Source organism: Leuciscus leuciscus (genome assembly GCF_965113295.1).
Source record: "Leuciscus leuciscus genome assembly, chromosome: 6".
Lineage (NCBI taxonomy): Eukaryota > Metazoa > Chordata > Actinopteri > Cypriniformes > Leuciscidae > Leuciscus > Leuciscus leuciscus.
In genome coordinates this window covers 26,533,728-26,554,040 of record NC_138730.1, presented here as the reverse complement: position 1 = coordinate 26,554,040, position 20,313 = coordinate 26,533,728, and the positions used below count along the sequence as shown (strand labels likewise).

The window sequence follows — 20,313 nt, the reverse complement described above, 5'->3', positions numbered from 1 at the left end:
GAAATAAGGTCTGTGGTGAACTAAAACTCAAGATATTTTCTAAGACATAAAATACATAATTAATACCCTCTTGTGATTTAAAAAAAAACAAACATTTACATGTCTTGAAAAAGGCAGTTGCTAACAAGGGGCTAAATTGGACTACAAAGGTTGTCAGGGACAGTAAACGTCATCAATCTTACAGATAAACTAATCTACTCACTTGTCAAAGCCTCTTTGCGTATATAATTGTGCAAACTATTATAACTCAAACTTTCAGGGAAAATGTTCTTATAGAAAGAGTTGTCGGAAGCTTAGTGATGGCGACGTTGAAGTCAAGCAACCATGGTGTGTAGTTTATTTATAGCCCATGTTTAGCTTTTGACTTCTGCCTATTGTAAAAATACAATAGGCAGAAGTCAAAAGCTAAACATGGGCTATAAATAAACTACACACCATGGTTGCTTGGGAATGTAATTTTTTTTTACAGTGTACACTTCCAAATCCTTAAGAGTTGTGTTAATTTGTGAAGTTTAAATTCATGATGGACAAAATATGTAAGAATCTTAAGCTTTTGTAAGTCTTTTTTTCAACAATAATCCAAAAGCCAATTGATAAATTTGTCGAGGAAACCAGGTTGATGCTACTTTCTGGATTGGCCTACAAAAATATGTCATCCCTGCACAACTCTATTCCCCATAGACAAAATCAAGTTCCGCCCTATATATTTTTTTTCTTGTCCGAGAAGCCGTTGCACATGGATAAGCCACGATGAAGAAAAGGCTATCGCATCTTCCGTTTCATGTCGACTTTCAGTGATTTACTCAATGATTTTGTATAAATATACCCATGATTGGCAGCCAGTCAGTTTGTCTGAGAAAATAAAAGATTGCAGTACAAAAATAAAAAGCAAGCTGTTTTTAATTGTAAATAATCCAAACTAAAAGCATTTCAGTGTCACGTTCCTCACAGAGGAATGCACTGCATACATGTGTGTGTCCACTCAATAGCTATTTAACAGATCTAAGTCCTCCGCAGACAGAGCTGAGAAGGATTGGCGCTTTGCCATAGGAGTTGAACTTTGCTCTTCCTCTGATAGTCTCCTCTTCTTTCCCTTGTGTGCTGCTGCCACTGCTGATGAATGTGTGTTGTGTTCTTCTGTTGAGCTCAGGCCACAGAGATCAACCGTATAAAAGTGAACTGGCACAACTTTGTCTTTGTTTGTGGTGGCACTTGTCCCAGACCAGGAGTTCAATGTCTCTCGAACAAACTTTTCTCTTCCATCTACAGAACAAAATGAAAATCATTACAATATACAAATTATTATTATTAATATTATATAATAATTAATGTGTGATAAAGTGAACATGTAGCTAAAAAGAATAAACTCACAGAAACGGAGAGCATTTGTTCTTGGTTTGGAGTCTTTCTTTGGTACTTCTGAAGCTGTAATTTCCCATTGGTTTATTACCTGATTAAAAATTTGAATTTTTATACAGAGAGGCCACAGTATAAAACCTCTACCATCACAACTTTACATTCAACATTGCCTATCCATCATGGATACCATTATAAGCCTTATATGTGTTACCTGTTCAGCCCAGCCTTCTGTGTTGCAATCCGAGTGTCCAAACTCCTTCAATGGGGTCTCTGAGAGGACCATTCTCATCTTCATTCTGAAGAATCCTTTCAAAGACACATTCACCTAAAAAAGATTGTTAATAATACACAAGACCTCATTTAAAACTTCAGCAGTTCATACAAAGTTAATGAAACTCATAGATGTTATCTTTTTAATTGTGTTACCGTCACATTCGTCCCAGATATGTCTAGTTTCTGTAGTGCTTTAAAGCACGTTAGATATCCAAGACCTTTCTCGGTGATGGGATTCTCTGTTAAGAAACAAACCAAAGTACAAGAGTGTAAATTAGCATAAAATTATGTTTTATTGTGCATAAAACACCTGAAAATAATTATGTAACACTACCTTTCAAAAGTTTAGGGACATTTCTTTCTGCTTAATATTTTTGAGGAAACCATGATACTTTTAATTAAAAGAACAGCATTTACTTGGAACAGAAACCTTTTATAGTCTTATAAATGTCTTTACTGTCACTTTTGATCAATTTAAAGGTGCATTGTGTAATATTTAGGAGGATCTGTTGACAGAAATGCAATATCATATACATAACTAGGTTTTCAGTGGTGTATAAACACCTTACTTAATGAACCGTTATGTTTTTATGACCTTAAAATGAGCCGTTTCTATCTACATACACCGCGGGGTCCATTACATTGAAATGCACCAACATGTTTCTACAGTAGCCCTAAACGAACAAACACGTTTCGCCACTATGTTGTTCTTTGTGCAAAGAAGCTAGCTAAAGTCAGCGAATAAAACACTGACACAATGATGAATAAGTAACAATAATATTTGGAATAACATATCGATTTACTGAATAATTAAGTAAACCTAATTTCTTAATTTATCTTTGTAAAGAAACCTCATTGCTTAACTGGCAACTAACTCTCTGCTGTCTACTCATCATTTCCTGTCGGCCACCATAACTTCTCTTGGTTGCAATTCGCAATCTCACCACTAGATGCCGCTAAATATTACACAGTGCACCTTTAAAGCATCCTTGCTGAAAAAAAAACTAAAAAAAGGATTTCTTTCAAAAAATCGTACTGACTTTTTTGAAAGGTAGTGTCTGACTATACAAATACATTAACTAACCAGAGAGGTCCAAAAGCTGCAGGTTTTCTAGGCCTTTCTTCATCACCCTCACCGGCGCAGTCAGCCTCTGAAGGCCTGCATCAGAAAGGCAGTTTGCACCTATGAAAAGTTTCACAAGACTACAGAAAAAAAAGGAAATGTAAGGGGAAAAAAGAAAGTGATTTTACGATTTATCACAAACTAGAACAAATTGAACACCCAGCAATCATTTGAAATGTTTCTTTTATTTATGCAATGTACACAATTATGTGTTATCCATACCTAGCCAGAGCTTCAGAGGTTATGTATTTAAAAATCTCATGGTTGTCACCTAATCTACATCCATAGAGGTCCAGGGACTCCAGACTCTGAAACTGTCTGATCTCTTCCAACCGCTCAGGTATCAAAAGGTACCTGAAAAGACAATAATACTGCCGTAAATGCTAGTTTCTGATCATAACGGGTATATAGGCCTTCCTAGGCAGCATTTTGGATGTCTCTAAACCTTTCATTAGGTTTTGAGTCATATTGTTGTTTACTTCAGGGTTTTTCAAAGTGGGGGCCACAAGGGAGTGAGAAAAACAGTGTAAAGATTTAAATAATTATAATTAAAAAAATATTAAAATTATATTAAAATCAGAAAATAGGTAAATAAGTTAGCAAATAAATAAATAATGCATCTAACAGTACAGTGCTATAATGAGTAAAACAAATTTATTTTCAAATTAATAGAAACGAAATATGTTCCAAATAATATTTAGACATATTTATAATATAAATTTTTCACTATTTAAATTGGGCCTTTATACAAGAAAATAAATAAATAGGTGGCTTTGAAATTTGAGGATGGGGGATTTTTGGGGTCCGTGGCATTTAAAAGTTGATTGATTGATTTTGTTGCTGTTGTTGTTGTTTTTACATTTAATGCTTACCTGTTTCTCAAACACAGGGATTTCAGCACCAGCTCTCCATAGGCCTCACAGAAGACCTGCAGTGCTCTGGGTGCAGTTTGTGGCTCAGTGAATTTGTGTCTCTCTTCGGCGGCCGAGAACAACTTATCAGCCATTTGCTCAGGAAAACCGACTAGCGAGTCCACATGCTCAATGTGATCAGCGATGAACTGTAATGATATGTCAAATAAAGACTTCACCGTGTACCGCAGACTCCCCTCCTTGTTGTAGGTAAATATGAAGTGGCCTCTTCTCTTTGTGTGGCTGGCGGAGGGTAAAGTGTCGATGCAGAGTTGAAAAGAGAAGTCTCTGTTGAAGAGTCTGTGCTGCGGAGCATCATTCTTGTCTGCACTGACATATCGCAGTTCTCCTTTCTCCCTGACATACACAGCGCCGCAGTCCTCGCTCAAATACATCGTCCTTACCACCTCTCGACACAAACCGAGAGTTTAATGTCCAAAATATTCGGTTGTCTTTTTAAATTCAAGGGTATACTGCCGGAAATATCGAGAAGTTTGGAAATCTTAAAGAGATTTAAAAGCGACGGGCTGTTGAAGTAACATCCCTCCTCTGTGTCGAGTTTCACGAGCATTCCAAAATAAAAGTCTTTACTGAAATCTTTACACTATATTTAAACTCGCATTGTACTTCGCAGAAAACTGCAGTAGTTAAAAACTTTCTTGAAGTGACTTCTGAGTCTTTTACCTTCATTATTTTTCCTGCAGTGCCTTATAACTCTGACGTGATGTTTTCACTGAACCACAAGGTGAAAAACACCAGGTTTAAAAATACTTTTGAAAGGCCTCATTATGGACAACTTTTATTTTGCTACGCGTCACTGTGATTATTTATTTCCGTGTTTCCATTTCCACAACTTCAAAGCAAAGTTTAAGCTCCTGACACCTTTAAGAAGTTTATTTAACACAACGACAACATTAGAAGTCTTGTTTTGCTATAACGTTACTTACTTGTATGTAAAGGCATCTGAGAGACTGCAACTTCTTAACACAATTTGTTACGTTCTAACTGCAGTTTTGTGTTTCTGGTGTATAATATCCGCATACGTCTGATTGTCAACAGGTTGTACAGTGTCTCACTCCTGCTACTTGTGATCAGGACACTTCAGTTACACCAATAAGTCATCTATCGTTCATGTGGTACGTACATCTTAATACTTAAAGGGATAGTTCTGTCATCACGTACTCACCTATTACTTTCTTCCGAGGAACACAAAATAAAAATGTTTAGGAATATTGAGAGCCTCAGTCATTATTTACATTCGTGGGAAGAAGATGCAGGGAAAGTAAATGGTGACTGAGGCTGTCAGTCCCTCACATTATGCCTAATATATCCCTTTGTGTTCCACAGAATAAAAAAAGGCTGATTTAAAACAGAATGAGTAAATGATTGTCATTTTGCTTTAACTATCCATTTAACAGCCTACAGTATCAACAATATAAACTAAAGCTTGTCTACTTATCGATCTTTTATTGATGCCTTCATTCACAGAGCACATAGACCTGTGATGGCAAATACTGATTTTCATCTGGAATTTCAAGGTGAGTCCCCAAACATTTAACAACATATTTGAAAAAAGGAATACCAAAAATATTACCCGAAACAAATAATTACTATTTATTTATTTATGAATGAAAACTGTTCATTTAGCATAATAATAAATAGGATATTGTGGAGTCTGCCTATTGCTCTTGAAATTTATCCAAACATATTTTCAATATTGTGCTAGAATTTGAAGATGATCAAGGATTCATTAAAAGTAACCAAGGTTCCACAACAGTGACCATCGATGATCCCATCAAATCGCGAAAACAACGAAAAGCTACTGGAACTGCCCCTGAAGAAGAAGAGATTGATCCATTGGACAGCAATGACCAAACTGAGGTAAATGGAACAGAATCGTGAAAATCTGACATATTCATTTCCCCAAATGAGGTATTGACTCAAAATATATGTTGCTTTGTCAAACAGCTTCTGTCAGGTGAAAAAAAAAGTGCACCTTTCTGGACGTTTGAGTTCTACCAAACATTATTCGATGTGGACAGCCATCAGGTCAGCCAGCTGAATCTTTATCGTAGGATTCACCGCTCGCACTACAGCGATTCATCAAACAGTTAAAAAGCATTCATTGTGTATTTCAGAAACACTTTTTCACACTTTCTAATCCCTTTTAAATATAGGCTAAAAGATGAATTGCTGCTGTTTTCCCCTTTTAGTTATTTAAATCCAAACAGTGCTCATGTCATGCACATGGAATGATTATTTTGTGAAGTGACTGAAAAGATGGCAACAATATGCTGTCAAGATAAGACAGAAATAACTTCTGTTTGTTTACTTATAGGTAAAGAACAGAATAGTTGGTTCAATTCTGCCTTGGCCTGGGAAAAACTTTGTCGAGGTCTATTTACGGAGTAACCCGGACCTGTATGGTAAGCTAAATTAAACTAAAATTGAGTGATTACAGCAAAGAGAAAGAAGTTGATTAAAACTTGAATATGTTTTAGGACCTTTCTGGATCTGTGCAACTCTTGTTTTCGCCATCGCTATTAGTGGAAACATCTCCAGTTTTGTGGTGAACCATGGTCAGCCGAAGTACAAATATGTGCCAGACTTCAGGAAAGGTTAGAGATATGTTGTATGAAATAATCTTGTTTTATGGCCAGGAAAATGAACAGCTTTTTCTAGAGTTTTAACAAAAATATGTAATACACTGTTACATTTTTAACAGAAATTAAGAAATGTCATAGGACACGTTAATGTTAAAGATTAAATGTTTAGATACACTACCATTTCAGAGTTTGGGGTTGGTAAGTCTTTGTTGAAAAAATATTTGCTGCTTAATATTTTTACAGTAAAAAAGGGCATTTATTTGAAATAGAAATCTTTTGTAATATTAAAAGTGTCTTTATTCTCACTTCTGATCAATTTCATGCATCCTTGCTGGATAAAAGTATTCATTTCCTTCTGGAATTTTTTTCTTAACTACACCAAACGTGTGAACAGTAGTGTATTATGCTGTGAATAGCTCTAAAGAAGAAGAAAAAAAGAATAAAGAAAGAAAATTTGCTAAATAACCCAAACAAAATAGACCCTTCGCACTCACCCTAAAAAAATGACCCTCTTTTGGTGATTGTTTTCCAGTAACCATGGCAGCCACAGCAATCTACAGCTATGCATGGTTAGTGCCTTTAGCTCTATGGGGTTTTCTCACCTGGCGAAATACGAAGATCACAAGCCTGGTGTCCTACTCCTTCATGCAGATAGTTTGTGTCTATGGTTACTCGCTCTCCATCTACATCCCCGCTGTGGTGAGTAGTACAATCATAAAATATGCATTAATATGATAATGCATTAATCTGTGCATAATTGACACATCTGATAGTTTGTTTTCAAGCATTCTCTGTTATTATTTTACAGATACAGTGTAACAGTTTATTTACTTGTTTGTGTGCCTTTGTGAATAACAGATACTGTGGATAATACCAAGTGAAGGGTTGAGGTGGTTCTCCATCGTGGTAGCTTTGTGTCTCTCAGGATCTGTGCTGGTAATGACTTTCTGGCCAGCCATCAGGGACGATAAACCAAGGATTACCATAGCCATTATAGCCACCATCGTGATTCTTCACGTCTTACTTGCTGTTGGTTGCAAGGTACCTTTTTTCAAGAATCCTTATACATTATAAATGAATGTGATTCTTACTATATATATATTATTACATAATATACATATTCAGGATGCACAACATTTAATTAAGCAGTGTCAGTCCATATCAGGTATTTAGTTGTGCATACTCGTTTTCCCTATTTTTACATTTTAGATTACCTTTGCTGTCACATAAGTAAATTTTTTAAGCCCCTTATAATTTATTAATAATGTTAAATGTTTAATCTTTAACATATCTTTTGCAAATATCAAAATAAAATATTCATCTTTCATACTATAAATAATAATGTTGTAATGTCTAAATGGAATGATAGCATTTAAAAATTTTTTAAAATTTATTTAGACAATATATTATAGAATTGTAAAATTGGCTATAACATGATAAGAAGTACTGGCTTGTATGTGTTTTAATATCACTGCATCCCTAATATGAATGCATATGACTATGTACTATTTTAAATATATTGGATTCAAATTGATTAAAATGGCATCTTTTGAGTGCTGCAAAAAAAATGCTGTTATTTTATAACAGTAAAGTTTGTAGCTTTAGCAGCTCAACATCAGAACTCCGGCACTGCTTTTTGTAGCGTTAAAGGATCAAACAGTTTGGTGTCAAATGTATTTTCCCAGTGGAGGGGTGTGTTCTTGGAAACACTGGCAAAAGTCATTGACTGGCTTTGGAAACGTGCCAGTTTGTGAGCAGAACCATATCCTTATGGCTATCATGTGCCTTCAATTACATTCATTTAATTAGGGAATGCCATGTTAGCGGAGTTTAAGGAACAAAAGTGCTGTCAAAGTCTGAAAGATTTGTGTCCTCTCTCTTTTTTCAGGCATGTTTCTTCAGTAGGCCTACATACGAGATGGATCCATCAGCGGATCACAATGAGCCATTGAGAACGACCAGCACTTTATCATCCACATAGGCAAACTGAATAACAGCCTTGGGTAAATACAGGACTTCAGTGATGATGTGGCACTCTCACGTTGAACTGAACTGTTTTAATAATGATGAAATGGTATAGAAATGCCAGCACTTTTAAATGAGCCAAGTCATTTGATTGTAGCTGCTAATGGGAAAACAAGACATTGCATTTGGCAAGATGTTAACATTAGACAAGACTTCCTGTACATAATCTGTGCTCCTTGAGAAACTGTATTTCTTCTGTAATTGCAGCTTCTCCTCTTGCCTTATTAGAGAGAATCAGGTGTCTTGATAATTCGATTGTGGGCTGTCTGGATTTCTTCATTTTATATTCTGTGAAGGTGAAGTCTTAATTTCGATTGGTTTATGTTTGTAGGTGAGCAGCCAAACCTTGAGATAATCATCTACAACATGTTAGAGGTTTTCTGATTTGAGGTTCTGACACGTTACTGTTACAAAGCAGAGGATGTGTATATACTGTGTAGATGTTGTTTAAATATGTATGTGATAATTGAGCTTGCGATGGTTTTCAAAAGGGTCACTCTCCTGTTTCTACCACTTTGAGACATGTACATGTACTTTAAATGTTTTAACACTTTAAAACACTAGTGTCAGCAGAAAAAAGGAATGGAAAAATAAAATAAGCTATAAATGTCCTTAACACAATACGTACTCACATTAATTGATTACATAATTAAATTATAATGAAGTTGGAAGTCAAAGCAAGAGTTTATTTAAATATTTTACAAACTTTCAGTTCTCTATGATTTTTTACATTCTATATTTGTAACAAATCCATCTATTTTCTTTGAACAAGATACTTGTAGACAAAATGCCTAGAACAATTAAATGTATTCCAAGATGTCATGTTGAAATAAATATTTAGCTGTTTTTTCCCCCATTTAAAATTAAATGCATATAAATACAGAACAAAGTGGTGAGCATATGTTAAGTGTATAAAGTTTTGTTTTTCCATTTATAATGTCTCAGTGATTGATTGTGATATTGAGAGCCAAGTGGTTTTGGTACAGATCATAGAATTTCATTCTGATCATCATCAAGATTCACAAACAAAGGTTTATTGTCATAGATAACATCTATCTTGTCTTTGATGTCAGGATTTGATACAGTGCAAAGTTTCGTATATCTCCGAGTACCATCAGCAGTGCACTTTTAACCTTCGTTCATCACTGTCAATAGATTAATTAGATATATATTTTTTTTAAGTTGGCACTGGCATTATGAAATGGCTGAGCTACATTTTCCAAATTAACAAAATAGAAAATTTGTGTCACTTGAAACGGTGCCAATGTGCGGTGTGTGTGTCCTAATTAATGGTCATTCTAGCCTTAGCTTAGAGTTACACTGAAGCTGCCTCCCAAACCTATAACCTTTGTGGAGGAATGTCAGCTTCACAAGTCACTGTTTCCCTTTACACAGTGGATTAAAAATAAGGAGGCTTTATTTCTGAATACACAGGTATATACTGACATTGTTATTTTAATGACCTGCAAATGGAAACCCTATTTAAAGAGACTTTGACCTGACGACCTGTATCAAGGAACATGCATTTTCAATATTGCATTTAAGACTGCAAATGAATGATGGCTGGGAAAGCGGAAAAGGTGTCCAAATACGAAACTTCAAAGCTTCTGGAAAAGTGCCGTAAAGAAAGAGACGATGCTTTGCACCGCGAGAATGTGATGAGGGAGAAAATGAGACAATATGAGTCTCGAATGAGATCAACCGAAGCTCTCAAACAGAAACTCAAGCAATTGGCTATGGACAACAAGGAGCTGCGGAAACAAGTGAAGATTCTGAGGGCTGAAATTGGTTTAGAGTCCAGTCCCAAATTTCACGGTAAAACCACCAAGGATATAATCAACGACCTGCACGAGAAGGAGCGCGAGTGCAGTTCACTTGTCGAAAAAGCGGGAAAGTTAAGTTTGACCATTGATGAACTAACATCTGAACTGGCGAACACTGTCACCTCAAAGACTCTACTGGAGGACCAGGTCCATTCCCTGCAACAGAACCTGAAGGACATGACAAACAATCAGCGGCGTCTTCTGAAGCTCTGGGAGGACAAGAAGGCTCAGCGGGAACAGCTGTCCCTGCCCGTGATACCGCAGAGACCCGGACAAAAGCCGGTGGTGCATAAAGGCATCCAGACGGAGATGTCCATCAGTTCAACCCAGATATTACCCACTAATGCGTTTGAGACCAAGACCCGCCGAGAGATCGACAAAAGCAGAACTAATCTGGAGAGACGCAGCATCACGTTAGCAAACGGCACTCATCGGGAGAAAAACGCGTTAATTCAGAATGAAGCGAAAGGAATACACAACTGACATTATTCCATGAAACATTTGTTTTGTCTTTCTACGCATTATTAGGCTGCTCTAAATAATTCTATAAAACACATGTTGTTTTTAAAAAATAATTAAGAAATAACATGATAGAAGCATATTTGAAGACTGTGTAATTACCAGTTATTTATTATGTGTTGGTTCATTATTACATTTTTTAGACTGCTGTTTGATGTAATGCTGCACAACATTGTGTATACTGAATTACTGTTTAACATTAAATATAAAATGTATTCATTTTTATTCAGCTTTCCTCTATTTAATTAGGATAATTTAGGATAATTGATAGGACAAGTCATTAATCTATATGTAGGCTAATTAATTTATAATGATAAAAAATATGCTCCACTATATTTTAAAATCAAGTAAAATAATGGATCATTAATTTGCGCAGAATTACAGTGTTTAAAGGGAAAATCTTCCCAAAATGGCATTTACCCGCCCTCATGTCGTTCCAAACCGGTATGATTTCTTTATTTCTCTGCAGAATACAAAAGGAGATATTTTGAAGAATGTTGATAACCAAACAGTTTATCTACCATTGACTTCCATTAATGGAATATGAACGCAATTCTCAGACATTTATCAGAATATCTTCTTTTATGTTCCACAGAGGAACTTAAGTCATACAGGTCTGGAACTACATGAGGGGTGAGTAAATAATGACACAATTTTCATTTTTGGGCGAACTTTCGCTATAAGTGTGATTGTACTCAGGCAGTAAGTCGGACGCACTCTCAGCGGTCCTAATGAGGTCCTTCGAATTAGTGGCGCGGGTACTATCCTCACTTTTGCCATGTTGATATGGATTTTCCTCAAGTGATGCAAAACTGAAACAAGCATGACAAAATGTTTTCGCTCAAACAGAACTGTTGGTTTATAAAAAAGGTAAGGGCTGGTTAAATATAAACCGTATTTAAAGAACTGGACGGTAACCAACCAACTTTGGTTGGTAGTTTTGTGTGCTCTCGTGTCTGTTTCTGAGAAATTGATAGACTAGTATTACATTGTATTAGTTATTTGTAATGAATTAGAGTTAACTTTTAAAATTATAATCGTAGAAAGATTGTCTTTGAGAAGGTGTATGAAATGAGCCTGTACAAAACCAAATTCTCATCTTCTTTATTTTCAGGTTGTAATATGGAGGGCGGTGGCGAGTATTGCATGGTCAGTGCTTCTCTTGCCGGTGACAGCTGCAGTCTTTGTGCTCTTGAGTAGATTCAGCCTGTTTCACCCCATCCAATGGATTTCAGGTGAGGAAAAGAGCAAGAAAAGATCCTTTTACAAACTGCATAATTACAAGAAGTTACTGATACCGAGAAGTGCTGGAGTGTGAATTCGTTATTTATATAAGCAGTAGTTCTGACCTCAAGGAACATCAATACACAAAATGTGTTAAACCTTGTAAAGCCTGACATGTGAAATAAACTTTATTTTAAGTTAAATGCATGTTTGTTTTGTTCTGTATCATATTTGATCCAACAGGCTTTTATGGCCCATCTAGTATGATATAGTGAGGAAATGGAGCTCACACTAGGAGAAAAAAAAAAAGAAGCAAATTCACATTTATTTGCATAGTGTTTTTTTTTTTTTTTACAATACACATACTAAATTACCTTTTATTTGCCAAAAGTATGCATCTTCAATTAGATGACAGAAGGCATGCAGTAGATTTTGTGCAACAGGTTTTTCAGCAATGTTTTGATAATGTCAGTAATCTGGAGGCCTTAGTTTTTTGGCATTATTTGGTTAATATCTAAATTCCCCTTTAGTCAGCATCTCAAACATTGCTTTCAGAATGCACAAGTCTTCTTACGGCCTCAACCACCATCTTTACCCTTGTCGTGCTGTGTGGAGTGGTTCTGATGATTGGCTTTTTCAACCTGGAGTTCTACACTTGTGAGTAAATTGACTAAATAGATTTGCCTTTCATGAATGTGCAAAATGGTTTCATTAGTAATTTTTGTATTGAATTACACATGATGCTGATTATTGATTTCACTCTTTGTGTTTATCTAAGTGGTTCCTTCCATTCGGTGTTCACGTATGGCTCTTCTGGGGACAGTGCTCCACCCGCGACAGTGTGTCCATTCTTTGGTCTACTGCACCATGGGCATGCTGGTAATGTGGTGTGCTTCTGTTACCATCGGTGGACGTTACAGCACTCTAGGAACTCCCTGCAGGCAAAGTGAGAGGTGGGTTATGACCGGATTCTGTTCGTCCCACATTCACTGATCCGTCGACATGCGCAGAGGATCATGTTTCAATAATTGTATTCTAGGCGCTGCGGTTCTTTCGTCCCCAGACGAAGAGATTGACACACATACAGATATCTTAAGTTGTTTTAATTAACACTGTGTAATCTTATCTCAAAATTACCGGAGGTCATTCTTACCCTAATATAGGCCAAGTGCACCTCTACATTGCAAATGAAATGCATTCTCTGTCTGCGCTTGTTTTTAATGACACGTGTTTTTGTTACTCTGCAGTTTCTACCAATAACTGGAATGACTGTCCTTTATTTTATGTGGACTTTTCTAGTGGTGAATTCGTGACCTGTCTGAATGAGTATCATCTCTTTCTTCTCCTGGCTGGGGCCTTCATGGGATACAGTCATAGTTTTTTGGGAGTGGTTCAAAATATGTACTATGTGTCCTTTCAACCCATTCAAGTAAGTATTTGTCTATCAGATCATTTGCTAAATGTCATGCATAATAGTCGACTGATATGGATTTAAAAAAAAAAAAAAAATTGTATGGCCTATGCCAATATCTTTGAGAGCGGGATGGCAAATATGAGATATATCAGACTATTTCATTTAAAGATTGTAATTAACACATGCATAACAATTGCTGCCGTTAAATTGATATTTAGTTTACATAATATTAAAGGTGGTATCAGTGATTTCAGGCCCAAAAATATTTTTATCACATTCATCTAATCTTTCCTAACGATCCGCTAGCTGCCCGCCCCATAAGCATGCCGTCAAAAGAACGCGTCTCTGTAGGCAGCCTAGGCTCTGAGATCTGCACACAAAAACAAATGGTTTAGCCAAACACTCAACTTTTTCTTCAGCTCTGACTTCGCGTGCAGCCGTGCACGAGCACAAAACCTCACAGCACCCTCCCCCTGTCGGTGATTGATTGGAACACTATTTGTTTTGGTTTTGAGTGTTTGGCTAAACCATTTGTTTTTGTGTGCAGATCTCAAAGCCTAGGCTGCCTACAGAGACGCGTTTTTTTGACGGCATGCTTATGGGGCGGGCAGCTAGCGGATCGTTAGGAAAGATTAGAGGAATGTGATAAAAATATTTTTGGGCCTGAAATCACTGATACCACCTTTAAGTAAAATATTTAGAAATAAATAACTATTTTGCAAATGAGTCAATATAATTTTTTTTTTTACTTTAGATAGAAACTTTTGGATTCTGTAATCCAATTATTTATTAGACTTTCAAATACTTGTTTAAATGATATAAATGCGTTTTTTCCTATAGTAAGTGAAAAAGGTAAATCATTTGCCTTTCAGTTATGAGACAAAGGTTAATCAATCTTAATTTACAGTTGTTTGACAGTTCTGTCTGTGAGAAGGGCGCTAGGTTTGCAACACTGTCAAAATAAAAGTCCTGTTTTTGACACTTTTCGGCCAAATGAAAAAATGTATCGGCCAACGCTGGTAATTTAAAAAACAAAACAAATAATAGCCAATTTATCGGCTTCGGATATATATCAGTCCACCACTATTTCTATTGTCTCATATTCATTAAAGATTTGATAGTTGCAAAAATCTTTAGAAGGATTGAATAAGAATTAGCTGAATCATTAATGCTTTCAATAATAAGTTATCAATGCAAAACTCCTTTGTCTCTCCCACATTGGTGGTGAAGCAATACAAATATCCACGGTTCAAGGGCAGTCTACCAGCGGTGGTGAAGGGCAGTGTTATTCAATCCTTATATTCAGCCAGGAATTTTGCTGCTCTCTATTTCTTTTTTGGTAAGTTACATTGATGATCAGAGATACATACTCTAAAATACATTTATTTTCCTGTTAGATTCTCTTTAAACGTTGTTTTAACTTCTTTAGGTTATGTTCCTAAGACCTGGATCGCCAGCACACTTAATCTACAGATAGACAGGTCAGAATATTTAATGTTTATTAATATTTTATAAATATAGTAAAATCAGCCTATATTCATGAATCTTTATATCTCTTTTGCTACTTTAGTTCTCTCCAACCACTAGATTCATTGACTGGACTTCTAGACTTCTCCCTCCTCTACCACCTGGCGATCAGTGGCACTTTCCTGTACCTAACCTGGTACCTCACTGTGCTTCTCTTCAGGATTTATGTCACAGAGGTACAGAGGTTTGATTCTTGGATGTATCAAAGCAATTGGCATTACACTAGTACCTGTTTTGAAAATGAATCTGATGGCTTGTTGTGCATCTTCAGGCCTACAGTTTTCCAGTGCAGTCCACATTTACTGAGGATGCAGAGCAGTGTCTGCCCAAAGTTTTGACTGAGAAGAACATTTCAGTCATGAAGGTCAGTTTTCTTCCTTAATTTTCAGAAAAACTCAGTTTCCAGGGTCAGGGAATTTTCAGATTGTGATTTCTAGGCTCATGGAAATAAATAACATATTACGGTTTGGGAATTTCTATAGTGAATGTAATTTTTGTTGTTGTTGTTGCAAACTATAATTATCTGTTGAATATTTATTTTTGTAAGTACGACCTCAGTAAAATAATTTTTGAGAAAATTTGCTATTGAATTTTGCTATTTTGTTATATTTGTTTAGCCTGGTTAAAACCAGACCATTCTCAGTAGTAACTGAGTTATGGTCTGGCAAAGCTCCATAGACAAATCATTTCCAAAGGGGCGTCACCAACGGACGTCTCTCAAATGCCTATCGGCACAATTGGATAGACCTAAAACTCCAAAAACCAATCAGAGCGATCGTCATCGTGTAAAGCCAAATGCTGCGTCCCAATTCGCCTATGTTACACTACGCCATAAAAGTATACTCTTTTTGTGAAGAAAATGTATTTACTTTTGAATGTGTAGCAAAAAAGTAGGCAACTTTTGGACATACTACTTCATCATCTTTATCGTACGGATCTGTCGCGTGCATCCCGTCATGTAAACTGCCCTGTCAATCATCTTGTCACAGTTAAAATCCTCTATTAAATCTAATTTAATTTCCTACCGTTTCGGAGAGAAAATGTAGTAGCATGTTGGGTCTTTCATGGAGACTGTCCTCATGTGTTTGCAATTTGAATATAATAATGCTGCATTTAAAAGTTGGTGCGCTTCACCAACAGAGTGGACGTCGCTCAAATGCCTCTGGGCACAATTGGATAGGCTAGACCTAAAACCAATCAGAGCGATTGTCATCGTGTAAAGCCCGCCTCAACGTTTCTGATTGGTGCCGCGATTTCCACGGCATGGAAATGGCCTTGAATGAGCTCTTTGCCAGACTACTTGCAGAGCAAATCTAAATTTGCCGGAAGTTGTCTGGGTTTTCCCAGGCTAATATTTGTTATTACCAACTGGAAAAGTCATGGTCAAAATGAATCCTGAATGTCATTATTGATACTTGTTTGCAGATTTTATAGTTCCTCAACTGATTAACTGTCTGTTTCACAGTTTTTGGCTCTGCAAGACCTGGCTTTGTTATCGCAACACTCTCTCTCACGTAGACGGGAAGTCTTCAGTCTGAGTCAGCCAGGTACAAACTAAAAACTTTGAAAGAACTCTAAACTTATTCCTTTTCATCACTGGTAAACTAATGTAACCTGTACATGAAGGTGGTCACCCTCATAACTGGAATGCCATCAGTAAGGAATGTCTGTCTTTGCTGAGTGAACTGACACAAAGACTGGTGGCTCATCAGGATGCGGTTGCCTCTAATGGCCGAGTCAAATCTCAATCTGCCAGCAGTGACATCAGATCAGCCTCTTCAAGCAGCTCAGGTAAGGCCGCTTGGATAAAATCCAACAAGGGCAAAATGTCCAGCACTGCCCTTGGTGACATGTTCCAGAGAGGGTGATTTTTCTTTTTTCTTTTATCTGTAGTGATGTCAGGAACAGAGGACTTTCTTGAGACTCCTCGACTCAGTGTCCCGCTAAGGACCCCTGGTTCAGTCTTCAAGTCATCGGTGGGGGGTGCGCACAGCGCTATGACTGCTCCTTTCACCCCAGACGTGGACAGCCCTTTCTCTTCTCCTGCTATCCGACGTCTGGTTGGCCAACAGGATCCCCATTCTCCCTGGTTTGGTACTGTACAAAGCCCCCACGTCATGAGGAGGGGCCCCAAACTTTGGAGTGCCTCCACAGGTGAGGCAGATTAACTAAAACTATCTCTATGTCTGTATGTGCTAATATTTAACAATGAAAATAATTATTAAATTGTTAAATAATGGATAATTAAAATAAAGTAAAAAAAATATTATTTAATTCATATTGAATTATAACTAAATATTCAAATTTAAATCAATTTATAATAAATTGAGAATTTTTAAAATAAATTTCAATTTGTTAAAATTGGTATCAGTACTTATTAATTTTATTTATTCATTATTTAATGTAATGAATAAATATATTATATAGGATTTTATTAGACTTTTATTATAACTATTTAAAAGGTATTGCATTATGTATTTTTAAGTGTCATGTTATTGGAGTTCATGTGGTTCTGTGGACTTAAGTGTTTTTGTAAATTTACACACTTGTGGACAATAATTTTCATTCATACTGTGATATAACCTAGCTCATTTATTTTTTCATTTTAGAGTCACAAACCAATGGCAGTCCTCTGGCCTCCCCAGCCACCATTCCTAGTCCTCCTGCAGCCAATCAGAAACCCAGCTTCCTGACCCAGTGGATGCAGAACAGGAGAGAACAGGTAGAATCTTCATCTAATTCCAACTGACCTGTAAATGAAGCCTTTATTATTTCATAAGGTTTTCTTGGTTTCCAAGTGTGTGTATCCATAGGAACTGAAATGACAAGCTTTTGGGTGTCCAGTTCGGTTGCTGGAAAAAAAAGAAGCCAGTTCACGTTACAGTGTGATACCATGACATGGCCTAGAGACACCTGTTAACAAATGTTCCTGTCATACTCTCAATTGTTCTGCCCAGGTTAAAAGCTTTTTGGCAAAGCGGGTGCTGATAGTGTATTTATTTAACAAGGTAAGGTTAAGCATGCATTACTTGAATGGAGGATCTGTCTGCAAAGGCATGTTGCATGTCCCCACAACAGATTTTTAGTTGCAGGAATCATTAATGCATGTGTCTAGATTCTGCCCATGTTTAAATTAACACTAACACCATTAGTCTCCCCTGTCCTTCTAGTTCTGTAGGTCAGTTGTAGTGTTAGATTATAGTGACCCAGTTTACACACAGTTTTAAAGAAAAGCATGGCATATTACAGTTTATGCTTTAAAAGTTTTACTTTAGACAAAATCAGTTTAATCCTTATCCATCCATTATAATGCCATTATTAGAGCAACTGTAGATAAACTGGGTCTGTATGTTGGGGTTTAGTCAAGTCCAGTGTTGTTTCTCTCACTGAGATTGTCAGGTGAAGGGCTTCCAAATCATTTGAATCCGTTTATACAGTGTGTGTTTGTATACCTTCTTGCATGCATCAAATCACGTATGAAATTTATTTCAGACTCAATATAATTAAATTCACATTTGTAATCTTTACATCTTTATCTTTATGCTTTGTACCTAATATGTATAGGTATCTGAATCATGCTTTTTCCATATTAAAAAGTTTCTTCTATTGAACAGCTTCCAGAAGCCTCTAGCCAAGCTCTGTTTGCTGACAGCCAGGCTCATATCTGGGCTCTCCAAGGTCAGAAATTAGTGATTCATTTTTAAGAGATGCCATCTTGCTTGCTTATTTGTTTGAATGATTTATTTAGTCTTTTGTTATTTCTATTTGTTAGGACTGTCTTATCTGGTGGCGGCCTCTTTCTCTGAGGATCAGTTTGGAGTGGTGCAGACTACATTACCTAGTATTCTTAGCTGCTTAGTAGTCTTGTTAGAGGTAAAATAAGTCATTTTTGGACATTTAAGTGTTAAAAGTGATGAGCCTATGAATTTAAATGGGGACAGTCTGATTCATTTGGTTAATCTTACTTATTAATTGTAGGCTGTTGACAGACACTTCAAACTGCCACATGCTTCCAGCAAACCTGCAAGGACAATCTGCAGTATGGGTGATTCCACTTACAAAACTCTAAGGTTTGCACTGAGGGCTGCGCTAAAGACGGCCATCTACAAGATAACTACCACTTTTGGAGAGCACTTGAAGTAAGTCGCATCATTCTTTGTAGTAATATTGTTGCGAAACGTAAATGGGATAGAGTTGAACCTGCTGTATTTAATAAAAAGCTTTATCTTCCTTTTTTACAGTGCAGTGGTGCATGTTTACGCTCAATCTTATTGTTAATTTTCTTTGTTTACAGTGCTGTGAATATTTCATCAGAACATAGAAAAAGGCTTCAACAGTTCTTGGAATTCAAGGAATAGTGCACCACACAACCTCGTCCTCTCAGATGTCTTTGAATATGTGTGTGTCAGGGGGGAAAAGAGACAATGTGCTGCTTTGAAAGGTCTGATATTTGGGGGATTAGCACTGTACATCAGTCAAAGCCTTATAAAGTATATCGCTTTACAGCCTGGTGCTGCACTGTATTTCCCCTTGAGATCCCAGTAACTTTAACATTTACATCTTTCATACACAATTCCCTAACCTGGGAATTTTGTTTGTGTATATGTACCTGTGTACTAGAATTTGATGAGAGTTTAAATCTGGTGGATTACAAAATCATGCTGGAGATTTGAAGAAATGTTTAAGATGTCATCACTTTTCATCTTCAGTATATTTAGATTTTAGTATCCTACCTTTAACAAAAATGAAGGGTCAACATTTTCCATTTGAGTCATTGTTCACGTTCTATGTTTGTGATGGTTTTTAACAGCACTCTGGTTGGATGGTAAATTATCAAGGACCTTTTGCGTTACATGGATTTTCACTATGCTCCATTTATTAATCTGGTTTACATGGTATTTATTTGCCAAGAGATCATCTGATTGGGTTATTTGGTTAAATATCAAATATTTACTTTCATGTAATTAAATAAACTTTTCTAAAATGTCATGCAAATGGGTGCAGATTATTCTAAATGCCCAGTTCCTCCGATTATACAGCAGATGTCACTGTTTGTATTCTGCGCTGCACATCAATTATATTTAGTATTACATTTAAGTGTTTAGTGTAATGTAGTTCATTATAATTGGGTTTTATCACTGAATATTATATAAACTTCCATGCAGGGAGACTTCTAGATTTTTTTTAATATATATCTCCACAAGTTAATTTGTAACATAACACTAATGACATGTTTCCATAGTGATTCCTTAAACGTCATCTGGGATAAATATGGATTTAAAGAAATAATTTCTTGTTTAAAAGACTTTCTTGTTTCGTAGTTCGTAAGTGCATATGAGTCGCCAGCAGAAGTATGTTCCGTAAAATCAGTATTACGCTTTTATAGACCATAACGCCGATATCCCTCGAATGATGTTTGACTGTCTCTATTAGTTGTGTCAGGTAGATTATATTACCGGTTTACACGCTTTAAGAACGAGAAGGCGATTATGTTTCACTTTCAGCCGCT

At 36.4% G+C, this 20,313-nt stretch overlaps 4 protein-coding genes across 8 annotated transcripts; 3 read left to right on the top strand and 1 right to left on the bottom strand.

The window, feature by feature from the left end:
• Positions 1–882: 882 nt before the first annotated feature.
• Positions 883–4,336, bottom strand: lrrc42 (leucine rich repeat containing 42). Its single transcript, XM_082172015.1, has 7 exons — positions 3,628–4,336; positions 2,978–3,109; positions 2,717–2,835; positions 1,786–1,871; positions 1,571–1,684; positions 1,372–1,450; positions 883–1,263 (listed from the first exon to the last, which is right to left on the bottom strand). Exons 1-7 carry the CDS (start codon positions 4,059–4,061, stop codon positions 983–985), a joined length of 1,245 nt encoding a protein of 414 aa, XP_082028141.1. The 5' UTR covers positions 4,062–4,336; the 3' UTR covers positions 883–982.
• A 168-nt stretch (positions 4,337–4,504) lies between these two features.
• On the top strand, positions 4,505–9,234 carry yipf1 (Yip1 domain family, member 1). Of its 2 annotated transcripts, none has more exons than XM_082172024.1 (10): positions 4,505–4,615; positions 4,726–4,802; positions 5,085–5,204; positions 5,393–5,547; positions 5,635–5,715; positions 6,005–6,092; positions 6,168–6,284; positions 6,805–6,971; positions 7,131–7,313; positions 8,161–9,234. In XM_082172024.1, the coding sequence occupies exons 3-10, from the start codon at positions 5,171–5,173 to the stop codon at positions 8,251–8,253; spliced, it is 918 nt and encodes a 305-aa protein (XP_082028150.1). In that variant the 5' UTR covers positions 4,505–4,615; positions 4,726–4,802; positions 5,085–5,170; the 3' UTR covers positions 8,254–9,234. The 2 variants fall into 2 exon arrangements, with proteins under 2 accessions (XP_082028150.1, XP_082028149.1); XM_082172023.1 differs by having other exon boundaries at positions 4,506–4,615; positions 5,155–5,204.
• Positions 9,235–9,371: 137 nt separating this feature from the next.
• Positions 9,372–11,209, top strand: LOC309500394 (uncharacterized protein). Its single transcript, XM_082172026.1, has one exon. The coding sequence runs from the start codon at positions 9,854–9,856 to the stop codon at positions 10,601–10,603; it is 750 nt and encodes a 249-aa protein (XP_082028152.1). The 5' UTR covers positions 9,372–9,853; the 3' UTR covers positions 10,604–11,209.
• Positions 11,210–11,352: 143 nt separating this feature from the next.
• On the top strand, positions 11,353–19,799 carry ndc1 (NDC1 transmembrane nucleoporin). Of its 4 annotated transcripts, none has more exons than XM_082172003.1 (18): positions 11,353–11,509; positions 11,754–11,874; positions 12,419–12,520; positions 12,642–12,816; positions 13,163–13,292; positions 14,508–14,616; positions 14,707–14,758; positions 14,848–14,980; positions 15,076–15,168; positions 16,270–16,351; positions 16,431–16,595; positions 16,713–16,958; positions 17,414–17,526; positions 17,762–17,812; positions 18,419–18,482; positions 18,577–18,677; positions 18,783–18,943; positions 19,099–19,799. In XM_082172003.1, the coding sequence occupies exons 1-18, from the start codon at positions 11,471–11,473 to the stop codon at positions 19,160–19,162; spliced, it is 2,001 nt and encodes a 666-aa protein (XP_082028129.1). In that variant the 5' UTR covers positions 11,353–11,470; the 3' UTR covers positions 19,163–19,799. The 4 variants fall into 4 exon arrangements, with proteins under 4 accessions (XP_082028129.1, XP_082028128.1, XP_082028127.1 ...); XM_082172002.1 differs by having other exon boundaries at positions 16,707–16,958; XM_082172001.1 differs by having other exon boundaries at positions 16,698–16,958.
• Positions 19,800–20,313: the final 514 nt, after the last annotated feature.